This window comes from Chlorocebus sabaeus, chromosome 15 (assembly GCF_047675955.1).
Source record: "Chlorocebus sabaeus isolate Y175 chromosome 15, mChlSab1.0.hap1, whole genome shotgun sequence".
Lineage (NCBI taxonomy): Eukaryota > Metazoa > Chordata > Mammalia > Primates > Cercopithecidae > Chlorocebus > Chlorocebus sabaeus.
Window position 1 is genome coordinate 48254680 of NC_132918.1, and position 14053 is coordinate 48268732.

A 14053-nucleotide genomic window follows, 5' to 3' on the forward strand; every position below is an offset into this window, starting at 1 on the left:
TGTTGGCCAGGCTGGTCTTGAACACCTGACCTCAGGTGATCCTCCACTTTGGCCTCCCAAAGTGCTGGGATTATAGGCGTGAGCCACTGCGCTGGGCCATGAATAGCCTCTTTTTGACAGAGGCTCTCTGGATGTACAAGTGTGGGATTGCCCATGGATGCACGGAATCGGGTGTTCTGGGTGAGTAGCTCTGGAATATACATAAAAATTTGTTCTGAGGTATTCTAAAGTTATTATTAAAAATTCTGGTTTTGATTTTTTTGTCATTTGCTTCTCCCTTTTAAAAACCAAGTCAACAATTGAGTTTAAAAGGCTAAAATTTGATTAGATATAAATGAAACATCTTTGCCCGAAGGATGTTCTTATAGCATTCTAATACTAAGATTGGGCTAGATTTCAACAATGAGATGAAGCTTTTAAGTATAGAAACCTATTAAAATTTACAAGCTGAAAGCAAGACTTCATACATCTGATTAATTCATCTCATAAAAAAACTGATATTAATAGAAACATAATGCAGGTAAGAGCCTCCTGAGTGAAAAGGGAAAAGACTTGGATTCTCATTCACAGTGTGGCAATGGAATAACTTTAGTTTCCTTTTCTGTAACATGAAGTTGAATTGGATCCTTTCTGAGATCCCTTATGGTCTTAAATGGTTTCTGGATCCTTGAATATTCCTTTTTTTTTTTTTTTGAGATGCAGTTTCACTCTGCTGAACAGGCTGGAGTGCAATGGCGTGATCTCGGCTCACTGCATCCTCTGCCTCCCAGGTTGAAACTATTCTCCTCCTCAGCCTCCTGAGTAGCTGGGATTACAGCCGCACACCAGCACACCTAGCTAATGTTTCACTGTGTTGGCCAGGCTGATCTCAAACTCCTGACCTCAGGTGATCCACCCCCCTCATCCTCCTAAAGTGCTGAGATTACAGGTGTGAGCCACCATGCCTGGCTGAATATTCAAATTGATAAGGAAAGAAAGTGGCACAGAAATGAAATTCACCAGTCTGTCTATTCTAAACACACTCTGGTCCCTTCTGGTCTGGTTGTTACTTTCTGAGGCTAACTCCCCCTTTCCTACGATGTTCGCTACCTACCTGTCCATCCTCTTCCTCCAGCTGTTGTTCATCTTGCTGTCTCTGCTTGACACTTGTCATAAAAGTTTTTAAAAAATTAGTCATTTAGAAAAGTAGGGACTTAAGCTCTGTTTGCTGACCAAGATGAACCTACAATGAGAAGCTAATTCAAAAATGGAAAGCTTTTGGATATGTATTGACTGATAGGAAAAATAAATTGAATTCAGCATCTCAAGTCAGTATATAAACTTGGACAAATTACTCAAAATGTTAGTTTTCCTGTGTATTAAATTAGAAGGTTGAAGTAGAGAATCTGGGTTTTCTTTTAATCCAGTTTGAGAAAATAGGATCTGGAACACACAATTGTTAAGAGTATTTAATAAACTAGATGTCATTCCTATAATATTTACACTAATGGATAATGGCTAAAATTTTCATTTAATAACTTTGTGCCATTCAACATTAATACCATACTTAGAGTGAGGATACAGAAGAGAATGAGAGAACTGTTCCTTCCTGTGCCTAGTCTTGTTTTACAGCTTTTCAAAAGAAAGAGGCTGGGTGTAGTAGCACACTCCTGTGGTCCCAGCTACTTGGGAGGCTGAGGTAGGAGGTTCTCTTTAGCCCAGAAGTTGGAGGCTGTAGTGTGCTCTGATGGCCCCTGTGAATAGCCACTGTACTTCCAGCCTGGCAAATATTGTGAGACTCTGTCACTGGGGTCAGTGGGGGTGGGTGGGAGAAGAAGACATCTGCATTCAAGCAAACACAGAAAATATTGTGATTGTTTTTTCTGTTGAAATAAAAATGGAGGAAATGAATTTTAAAATGAGAAGCTGAATTACCTCACAGAATTAATTCAATTTCTGAATGAGTTACTGAGGCAGCTTGTGTATTTTCCTCCTTAAAATTCTTAAAACAGCACTCAATCATTTTATCTTTTTTTTTTTTTTTTTTTTTTTTTTTTTTTTGAGACGGAGTTTCACTCTTGTTGCCCAGGCTGGAGTGCAATGGCGCAATCTCGGCTCACTGCAACCTCTGCCTCCCGGGTTCAAATGATTCTCCTGCCTCAGCCTCCTGAGTAGCTGGGACTACAGGTGCCCGCCACCACACTCGGCTAATTTTTGTATCTTTAGTAGAGACGGGGTTTCACCGTGTTAGCCAGAATGGTCTTGATCTCCTGACCTTTTGATCCACCCGCCTCAGCCTCCCAAAGTGCTGGGATTACAGAAGATGGTTATTTTTAAAGCATCAACTAGCATATAAAATTTTTCCTAATTTATGTGTTGCATATCTGAAGTATTTATTTCAGTCTGTGGGTAGGGAGAGCAGAATAGGAAAGCACAATATGAAATTGTCAAATGAAGAGAAGCACTGTAATGGGAAATTCTTCTAAGTGTATCTTTCAGAAACACAGCTTGTTTATGAATGGGGCTGTGATGCCAGAAAACTAATAAATTAACTTACAAATGAGAAATTCAGAGCAGTGATTATCCCTGATACTATTACTAGTTTCTTAGTGTAATCTGAATAACTAGACCCAGTTGGTTTACTCCCAGGACCTATACCCTCAATTTATTTGGTATTTTATACATGTATTTTCTGAGGAAAGCAAAAATTTTGAAGTCTAAGGAATCAAAGTTTTCTTTATCAGGTAGAAAAGAGATAATAAGTGTTTATTAATAAGATTAAGAGCACTTCCATTTTTATCATTTTAAGAAAGACTCAATGATTAGCAGTTGGTTTGCATCCCTCAAACAATTAATAATAACAACCTCTAATTAAGGAAAGATGTTAAGCTTTGAAATCTGAACACATAACTAAATGATAAGCAACCTCGTCTTCATTGGGATTTCATGTGAGTAGAATCTCATTCTATTTTTTTAGTTATTAATATACAATGCTATTAGATTTCAATGCTAAAAACTATAAAACATTGCTAAGGGAAATTAAGGAAGACTTAAATAAATGAGAAACTACATCATGTTGATAGTTCAGACAATACTGTTAAGATGTCAGTTCTTCCCAAAGTGGTCTCTAGTTTCAAAGCAATTCCAATAAAAATCCCAAGTTTTTTGTTTTTGTTTTTTTTTTTTTTTTAGAAATTGATAGTTTCCAAAATTTAAATGAAAAATCATAGAACCCAAATAGCAAAAATGAATTTGAAAAAGTAATACGAAGTTATCTGTACCCCATTGTGCTGTGTGAGTGATGGGCTACCAACTTGCATATGCAAGCACCGCTTTCTTTGGCAGTGGTAATGAATTGGAAGATTCCACTGCTATTTTCTTATTTATTTTAGTATGTTGTAGCATTGTATTTTAGATTTTTTGTCTTGTTTGTTAAGGCATAATTTCTATACATTAAAATGTACTCTTTTTAAGCATACAGTTTGATGAGTGTGCAGTCAGTCGTCTCCTAGACCACTAGACCCTGGTACTCAATGATCTGATTTCAGTTCCTATAGTTTTGTCTTTTCTAGAATGTCATCTAAATGGAACCATGCAGTATTGTAGCCTTTTGTGACTGGCTTCTTTCACTTACTTTAAAAATTCATCCATGCTATTGCATATATCAGCAGTTTGTTCCTGTGGTGGCTTTATAATGTATCAACTTGGCTAGTTATATTTCCCAAAATTCCCTTCCTTGTATGCTTCCAGTTACACGAGACATTTTAGCGTGAGACTGGAGAGCAGAAGTGAAGCAGCAGCTGTTTTGTTCTTGATGTGGGCACTTGTGCAGCTCACACATGCTGTAACTTATCTGCCGGTTCACTTTGCTAATATGGGGCAGCAGCAAGGCCTACAGCTGACCCACCTTTCCTTGGATCCTCCTTCAGCTTCTCTGATTCCTGGGCCAAGTGAATGTTTAGCAACATACTTGCAAAAGCAAGTAGCAAAGGGCAACACTCCTCCAACAGGGTACCACATCATAAAGTTGGAGATGTGAGGAGTCACATGGGACTTGGTCTGTCTTCATGGGTTCCAGCTTGTCCCTGATCTCTCCCAATTGACATCCATCTTTTCTTCCCACCTGCCTACCCTGTGGACTTCCAGCTTTGCTCCAGCATTAGATGAAAAAATAGAGACTTACAGAGACTGCTTACCAACTCCAGCAATTGTGTAACATCAGATCCCTGTAAACAAATCACTATACACACACATACATGTGTGCCTGCAAATACCTTGTAGCTCTGTTTCTCTGATTGTGACTGATACAATTCCTTTTTACTGCTGAATAAATTGTCATTGTATGGATGTACAATTTGCTGATCCAGTCACTAGTTAATGGACATTTGGTTGTTTTCAGTTTGACAGCATGAATACAGCTTCTAGAAATGTTCACATACAAGTCTTTGTTTTGGCAGATTATTTCAAAACATGGCACAGTAGTCCCCCCTTATCCACAGGGGATATGTTCCAAGACCCCAGTGGATGCCTGAAACCACAGATACTTCTGAGCCCAACTGCTGTTAACTGGAACACGCTTCTGTTCATACCATCTACCCACAAATTTAATGCCTTTTCCGTCTTAACTAAGCACTTCCCACACTGTGGCTGTAACTTTTGCAGTTTCAGGTGTAACAGCAAAATTAGCACAGATTTTTTTTCTTTTTCACAATTTCCCAGGCAAAAGATTCGTTCTTACTGTAGATGTTACCATATGTACATTTTTTCTCTTTCCTGAAGTTCCTTAAGTAAGAGCTTTCACCTTTTCACTTAAAGGAAGCAGGCTACAGCTTCTCGTTGGCATATTCAAATTGCCTGCATCACAACTCTTGCACTTTGGGGCCATTATAAAGTAAAATTAGGGTTACATATAAAGCAAGGGTTACACAAGCAGTGGGATGCCATGACAGTCGATCTGATAACAGAGAATGATGCTAAGTGATTAAGTGGTGGATAGTATATACTGTGTAAATATGCTGAACAAAGGGATGATTCATGCCCAGTCAGGATGGCATGCGATTTCATCATATGACTCAGAACAGTGAACAACTTAGAACTTAAGAATTGTCTGAGCATGGAGGCTCACACTTGTAATCCCAGCAATTTGGGAGGCTGAGGCAGGAGGATTGCTCAAGCCCAGGAGTTTGAGGCTGCAGTGAGCTATCATCGTGCCACTGCAGAGAGAGTCTGGGCAAAGAGAGACCCTGTCTCTAAGAAATAAAACCTCAAGACTTACTTATTTCTGGAATTTTTCATTCAATATTTTTGGACTATGATTGCCTGTGGGTAACTGAAACCATGGAAAGTGAAACTGCAGATAAAGGGGGACTACTGTATATCTCAACTTTTAAAAATTGGTAATACAGTGGACAGACTCTATCCATTTATCATCTAATGTCAAATTTTATTCACCTTTTTTCTTACACAATGCTGTCATTCAAAATGTACCTCATAGGCAACTCAACTCATGCATACAGTAGGCACTCTATAAATGTTTTAATAATTAGGTATTTTTTAGAATGACTAAAAATCCAGATGTAAAATCCCAATTGGGAAGTGCATAATCCCATTGTAGACAAAATATATAACTTTACAATAAACATTTTTATAAGAATTTGCCCCAAAGAGGGAACACTTAAAATTTAGAAATTAAACAATAAAAATGCAAAAGCAAGATGAAACACAATACTAACCTATTTAGACAATGATCCCTGGATCGGTGGTGCTTACAGACCAAGGGTTACCTGCACCCTGTGGCGTAAGACCATCTGACATTCAGTTAAGAAGAGAATTATATACCTAATACCCTCTTAACTGGAAATGCTGCAAGAATATATAATAGCCTATGAAAACATTTTAGCTACATTCCTTTATGTGAATACACAAAAAATTTAAACACATATTTTATTCTTTAATTTTAAAAAACCAATGATTTTCATCTTAAGCAGCAAGAATGATCCACAAATAAGTATGAAGTCACTTTTATAGAAGCTATGTTAAATTCTGGAAAGTACTTTGGGAGATAAGCTCAAGAACCTTAGTCCAAATATAAAACAAATCATTCCATTAAACAGACTTCCTATGTTTTACAAAAACAAAACAGGTTGTGACTACATGTGATAAAGTGTCTTCTATCTTAAAACTATAAGCATTCACTCCAACTTGAAAAAAAATAGGACTATTATGATACGAAAAAATTAAAACCAACCAAATGTCGACAAGTAGCTACGCAAACTTATAAACATAATTGAATGCTCTAGCTAAAAAATAAAACATCTACTGACTATATTTTTCAAAAACTATATAATTCTATAAAAATTTAAATATGTGGACTAACTACATCAATACATGAAATGTATATATAAAATATTAAGTGAAAAAAATGTTAAAAATATAAAGTGATTATAACCATGTAAAAGTAAATATATTACAATAACAAAAACTGAAGTGAATTTAAATTGAAAGACATAAATAGATTCAAATATTAGGGTTTTTTCTTTGTTGCTTAAGATTATAACAAAATACAAAAGAAAAAAATAGACTATTATTTTAGATAAAGTTATACTCCTAAACAATAAATACTGAACTATACGTGAACTCCTAAAACAGATATTTAAACCATAACTTCTATATTTCAAGTGTATCCTATGAAGGAGATCAGCCCACATTTGCCGATCTTCATTTTATAACTGCCCCTCTAAAACATAAAAAGAAAACATTTTAAAACACTAAGTGAGAAAACCAAGCAGCATGCTAACAAAATCTATCTACTTAATCTGTTTTGCTTTTGCAAAAAGCCACTAACAGAAGGTTTTAAAAAACTAATTCAATATACATACTTTACATAACATATTTATGCTATAAATATTTTAAAGAATGGCTTTTACATAATTCTTTATTTCAATATATATCTCATTAATTTCATTGCAAGTTATGCAATGTAGTCTTTTGGATCTGTTATTGAAAATTATTCTCTTCATGATTTAGAAAATGGTTAATTTCTTGGATAAAACATAGCATATTTAGAAGTCCGAAAGCCAAGTAAATCTCTTATTTCATTTCGGAATTTTGACAGATCTTGACGCAGTTCATTTAGATTTTCCACAGTTGCCTGATCTGTACTTTGCATTTTCTGTCTCATGGAAGTCAAGTAACGATGCACTAGGCAGCACATCACTTTTTGATAGTTTTCATCTCTCTTCTGTTTCAAATTTCTCCATTCCTTCAAAACAACAATATGATACTAAGGATATGCAGAAACAATATTTAAATGAGGTAGAGTTCAAAAATATATTCACAGACACAAACACATCTTTAAATGCTTTATTAGACTACAGTTTTGCTACTACATGGTATAATATTCAACACTTGTTTAAAACAAATATAGCCTGCATATTAGTTTAATGCATTTAATTTTATGCTTATCTTGATTGAAAAAAATTAGTCTTAGGAATCCTTAGTTTATAGCAGGGATTGGCAAACTACAACCCACAGGCCAAATATGGTCCATATCCTGACTTGACAGCCTGTGAGCTAAAAATAGATTTTACAGATGAACATTTATCATCAATTGATAATAACACTAATTTTAAATTCTAGTAAAGTGAAAATTTATCCCCTCCCAAAAGGAATTCCATTCTTTTCATTAGTAGATCTGTATTTAAAAAATTATTACTGTTATTGTTATATTTTGAATTTTATCCATAGAAGTTTTGTGAAAATTTGTTTTCTCTCTTACTGTATCACTGCTTACACAATATCTCTGATTTTGTCTCAGCCTGAAAAGTGTAAACTACTTACTATCTGGACCTTTACAGAGAAAATGTCCCAACCCCTGGTTTATAGTAACATATATTGAATTATTGATGTATTGAATGGCTTTCAAGAAGAACCAGAAAAATATGAGCTGATTCTAGTAGTCATTCTTTAGCTACAGTGACAGAATAGGTATTTCGAATATTTCCCATGTTTTAAAACTATGAGATGAAATTTTATATATTGGAGGAATCTGAAAAGTAAAAAAAAAAATCTCAGTACTGTCTCTCATTCTTAATAATTATATGTGTGTGTATACACACACACACATATATATTTGTTTGTTTCGAGGTGGAGTCTTGCTCTGTCACCCAGGCTGGAGTGCAGTAGCTTGATCCTGGCTCACTGCAACTTCCACCTCCTGGGTTCAAGCGAACCTACTGCCTTAGCCTCCTGAGTAGCTGGGACAACAGGCATGCACCACCACACCCGGCTAAGTTTTGTGTTTTAGTAGAGACAGGGTTTCACCATGTTGGCCAGGATGGTCTCGAACTCCTGACCTCAAGTGATGTGCCTGCCTCAGCCTCCGAAAGTGCTGGGATTACAAGCGTGAGCTACTGCGCCCAGCCCTCTCACTCTCAATAGTATTTATTGAATCCTTACTTTATGTTGGATGCAATGCCATACATTAGGGAACACAGCAGTGAAAAAAGTCAGACAGTCACAGCCCTTAGGGAACTTGCATACTTATGCTTTAAGAAATATCTGAGATTAGGAATTGTTAAAACTTTTATGTTGCCATTCAAGCTTCTAATTTCTTACCTTTAAACTGTTTTGCCGTTTGACCTTGCCTTTTGATGTATGAGAGCAAATCCACTTACTGAGGCTACTAATCATATAGCAGATAGTCTTTGGTGAAGGAATGATGTTGAAAGGTGGAGGTAACGTACATTTATCATCAAAGTAGCTAAGCCATAACTTCGCTCGAGCAAACTTCCATTCTTTGTCTTCATGATTCTATATAAAAGGCAAATTAAAAAGCAAAGTAGAATAGGAATACACACACAAATATGGGGGATGTTTCCACACCTTGTAGAAAAAATTTTGTTCAACATTTGCAATTATTATACATTACTTACATTTTAAAAATCTATAGTTAATTTTAAAATACTATTTTTCAATTCTTATAATCTTATAATCTTTGGCTGTCTTATCTATTGTATGCACTTAGTATGGTCGGAGGAGAATATAAAGTTTTTAAAAGAATGAACTTACTGCTATCAACTGAAAGCTTTTATGAAGCATTGCCACCAGCAGTTTGGTAAGCACAATCACAACCACCACATTGTATGTACCAACAATGACAGCTCCCACAAAGGACTGCAGTTCTTCTCCATAGCTAAATCTTGTGACAAAGATTGCCACATGCGCTAAGGAGAAAATATACCAGAACAAAGCAAAGCAGGTGCCAATGAACCTGTAAAGACAATTGCATTTCTGTTTAAAAGGCAATTAAAGAAATCAGCTAAAACGAATAATTTGTTTATATCAAAATTATTTAAATAAAACACTGATAATCCATGAACACTTCTTTATTTTAAAATGATGTTGATTTCCACAGTACAGATCTGTCTTACTTTAAACAAAGAGACAGGCCCTAAGAAGATAAATTATTCATAACTGTTTAACCCCTTGCTGCCTTTCTGTCTGTTCTCAACAAGGCAGCCTATATGATTTGTTAATATCTAATTAGATTTTGTCACACCTCTGCTCAAAACCTTCAAATAACTCTCAATTTCAGTAACTCAAAATCCTTACAAGGGCAAAAAGGTCCTACATGATCCCCATTACCTTTCTGACTTCATTTCCTACAACTCACCCTCCAATTCAACACATTGCATCCACACTGCCTGCCTGGCATTTTCTTGAACATGCCAGTCATGCTCCTACCTCTGGACACTGGCCTTTGCTGTTCTCTCTCTCTCTAAATGCTCTTCCCCCAGAAATCTTCTTCATGGCTTGCTCCTTTACCAGTTTTAGATCCTCACATGAATGTTATCTCTTCTGGGGCATTCCTTAGCTCCTTAGCTAAAACTGAACTCCGACACACAGATGCTCTTTAGCTCATGCTTTGTCTTTGTAGCCCCAACCACTGTGTAACATAATAAGTATTTTACTCCTCTTTTTATTGCCTGTATCACCTCCCTAGAATGTTAAGCTTCATCAGGATAGTTTTGTTTACTAATGCTTCATTTGCTCAGCACGTAGAGCATTGTCTGGTATATAGAAAATTCTACACTGACACTCATTAATCTTATTCTTTACATAAGATGACACACAAAATAACTAAAGAATAGTTGACACATAATAGGAACATGGCAAATGTGTCCTTCCACACCCCTTCTCCATTGTTTTATTTAAAAATGAGGGGAGATATTTTGTTTACCTCAAAACAGGGTGTTCAAATCCTTATGATACATTAGAGAAGAAAATGTTCATGAAGTTCTAATGATTCTCAATTCTAATGACCTCTTAAAAAGTGTTGAAGCTGTCAGTGTTTTCGGCTGTAACAATGACTGAGAGTTGCTACTGACATTTAATACCTGAAGGACAGAGATGCTGAACATCTTGCAATATATGGGACTGACAAAGAATTGCTCAAAATGCTACGAGCACACAAAATGCCAATAATTCCTCTGTTAAGATAGACTGCAGTAGGGAAGACAAGGTAATAACTTGGACCCACTGTTTAAGATTCTGTATGTAAATATGACTATAGTGACTCATGAAAAATAAATATTTATTAAAGTTTATGAACATTAATAAGGAATTTCTTAAAATTTGAAGTTCCATTTCTATAGATACTAATTCATATAGAAGATGGTTAAAAGACAAATATATTTACTAAAACATTTAAAAGACACTCACGAATGGAAGGTATCATTGCTTTGCTGTTCACAGAAGATGCCTACACAGTCTTTCTGCTCCTTTGAAGTATATCCTTTATCATACAGTTGTGTCAGTCCAATTGTGAAAGAAAACAAAACAAGAAGAAACATCCCAAGAAATTTTCCAAAATCTTGTAACATCTGTCCCATTGAAATCTGTGGAATATATTACACAGGTATTCATTAAGATTATCAGAAAAACAAAATATTAAATATAAATGACCCAGCAACAAAAGGAAGACAAACACATAATCCATAGGCCACCCCTTCTATTGCATCTGGTTGAGATAGACCAGCATTTTAAAAACATTGAAAATCCAGCTGCCTAACAAAAAGTCATTTTAATCATACCAACACTATCATTGTTAGAAGGCATGTTCTTGAACCTGGATCAGGTTTTCAGAGGACATTGTTGCTATGGAGATAGAGGCAGAGATACGGAGATTTAAGAAAAGGCTGAATTTGCAAGGGATAAAAGGAAAATACCCTGCTCAAACTTAAAGAGAAATAAATGCTTATATTTACATAGCTTCTTAAATTTTACAAATATAAAATTATGGGGCAAAGTATTTCACCTGACTTTTGAAACCAATTCCTAAAATCAGCATTTCCTCCTGCGGGACTGCCCTAATTTCTTTTGCTGAGGTGACAGACTTTCTTTCACTTTGGGTCCATTTTAAGAAAATACTATGTATGCAAGCCAAATGAGGGTGTCCAGTATTAGTAGTGAGTATGTTTTGTAGTTTAGACATGTATAGTGCATATAGAAGCTTTAATCCTAATTTCATTCTCCTTCAAAATTTAGATTAGGTACTTTTCATAAATTCTTAGTTTTTAACTTGGCATCTAAATTTGGGAAATAATGTGATAGTACTTTTTTGACCTAGCAATTCTATCCCTAGAAATTTAACCAATAGATAGAAGTACACAAAGATGCATGTATATACAAGGATTTACACTGCAGCATTGTTAGAGGTAGCAAAAAAATTTTAGAAAATCCTCAATATTGTTTTTAGTTTTTATTTTTTAATTTTTTTTTGGGGGGGGGACTTTCCTGCAAAAACCGGAAAGCCTGCTAGACAAATTCTAAAAGAGTTGTCACATTACTCAACATTGTTTTTAAAAAGAATGAAGAACATCTACATGTGCTAGCATACAAAGATGGCTATAAGACAGTAAGTTCAAAAAACAGGGTGTAAAACTATATGTATATGTGGAACGGCTCCCATTTCTATTTTGTTAAAGGATAGACAAGATACATATTTTAATATAGATCTGATTTAATATGCATAGGAAATTTCTGGAAGTTTACACAAGAAATTGTTAACCATGTTTATGGAAGTATATATAGCTAAGGGTATAGAAAGGCAGACTTTTTTTTTTTTTTTTTTTTTTTTTTTTTTTTTTAAGACAGAGACTCTGTTGCCCAGGCTTGAATGCAGTGGCGCGATCTTGACTTACTACAAACCTCTGCCTCCCAGGTTCAAGCGATTCTCCTACCTCAGCCTCCCAAGTAGCTGGGATTACAGATGCCTACCACCACACCCGGCTAAGTTTTTGTATTTTTAGTAGAGATGGGGTTTCACTATGTTGGCGAGAATGGTCTCGAATTCCTGGCCTCAAGTGATCTGCCCACCTCAGCTTCCCAAAGTGTTGGGATTACAGGCGTGAGCCACCATGCCTGGCCTCATTTTTAATATACAAAAATTAGTGTTTTGAAACAACCCTTCCTCAAATTTAACAGGTCAAATTTATATAATTGATTACATCAAACTTCAAATAAAATTCCTAATTGGCCCAAGTCTGCCAGCATAGCACATCCCCGCTTTCAGTGATACAAAATGGTAGCCACAGGCAATTGACCAGATGCTTCCAGCCCACTAAAGTGGACCAGCTATTTAAGCAGAAGAGGTGAGTTTAAATTCTTAGGCACGCCACAAGCTAGTAACCCAGACTCTGCCAGAGTGGAGAGATCCAATATGCCTGACTTGTGCTTTTGACTAGACCATACGGTACTTTTCAAGGCCTATGCTTCCCTCACTTAGCCCCCTTATAAAATTCTGACACAAGCAGCGGGGGATATTTAGAATCAGAAAACTCAAAATATGTAAGAAGGAGAAGAAATGCATTTTCCTCTTAATTAATGACAGCTTTATTGGATCACCTTGAGAAAGAAAAGCATCTATTCAGATTGTGGTTGCTTAGAATAAAGCTATACCATCTCAGTAGAGAACTCAGTAGAGAACTCAATCCCTTATGACAGTAAGAATACAGTAACTGCTTTTGGTAACTACAGAAAAGATCACCTTGAGGAAAGTCTGGACACTGTAAGCTTACAGGTAAATCGGGTTTTCCAATAGTGACCATGTATGATATAATTTTAATTTTAAAACATGTAGTCAAAGTAGCTTTAATTTAACATGTTTTAAATAAATGTAATCGAGTTCAATATCAAGGTAAACAATTCTGAATGAGAACACCACAAACTTCATGACTTGCTTAAATTTTAAATTTAAAAAGAAATTTTTAAGAGACAAAGAGTTTTACTCTGTTGTCCAGGCTGGATTATGGTGGTGCAATCACGACTCACTATAGCCTTGACCTCCTCGGCTTGAGCCATCCTCCCCACTCAAGCCTCATGAGAAACTAGGCGCATACCACCATGCCCAGATAATTTTTTAAAATTTTTTTGTAGACAAGGTCTTGCTATTTTGCCCAGGCTGGTCTTGAACTCCTGGCCTCAAGCTATTCTCCCGCCTCAGCCTCCCAAAGTGCTGCAATTAGAAGTGTGTTCCACCATGCCCGGCCTGACTTGTTGTTTAATAGCATGATATTGGTTCTTATACAAGAAGAACTAAAAGCAGAACAGTGGATATCACTTAGGTGAATACTGGCTTGAAGATACTAACCAAATAATCATGTGAAAGGCAAATATTAAAAACAGTAAATTTATTTTATACTGAGAGATTATAAGGTTTATGTATTTGTAAAAGTAATACTAATGCTTTCTCAAATATTTTTAAAAACTATTTGGCAGTTTAACTTGAGAAATATGAAAACTTGTGAAATGAAAAGAGAAAGGTAATTAAAATATTAATACTGAAATTTACATAGGAGTTAATACTAGTACACACAGAGGAAAAAATCCTTGCTAATCAGAAAAAGTGAAATTAAAGCAAACCACTAAATTAGCGTAACTTAAAAAAAGCACCAAATGCTATTAATGTAGTGAAACTATTTTTATACTGCTTGTGTTACAGAAAATTAACACACTCTACTGTAAAAAAATAAAAATACTGAGGTGTCAGGTGGATCATATCTTTTGATCTGTT

The 14053-nt window shown here is 35.6% G+C and overlaps 1 protein-coding gene and 1 non-coding gene across 11 annotated transcripts in view; both read right to left on the minus strand.

Moving 5' to 3' along the window:
• Positions 1 to 5401: 5401 nt before the first annotated feature.
• TRPC1 (transient receptor potential cation channel subfamily C member 1) overlaps positions 5402 to 14053 on the minus strand; it is an 82228-nt gene continuing 73576 nt past the window's right edge. For all 10 annotated transcript variants that reach the window (XM_008008845.3, XM_008008841.3, XM_008008839.3 and 7 more), the window contains 4 exons: positions 10702 to 10877; positions 9049 to 9250; positions 8596 to 8790; positions 5402 to 7240 (listed from right to left, as the gene is read on the minus strand). In XM_008008845.3, coding sequence (XP_008007036.1) covers positions 7013 to 7240; positions 8596 to 8790; positions 9049 to 9250; positions 10702 to 10877 — 801 coding nt within the window. In that variant the 3' untranslated portion in view covers positions 5402 to 7012. The remainder of the gene's footprint in view (positions 7241 to 8595; positions 8791 to 9048; positions 9251 to 10701; positions 10878 to 14053) is intronic.
• On the minus strand, positions 11766 to 11827 carry LOC119626034 (U7 small nuclear RNA). Its single transcript, XR_005242232.2, has one exon. It is a non-coding gene; the product is annotated as a U7 small nuclear RNA (small nuclear RNA).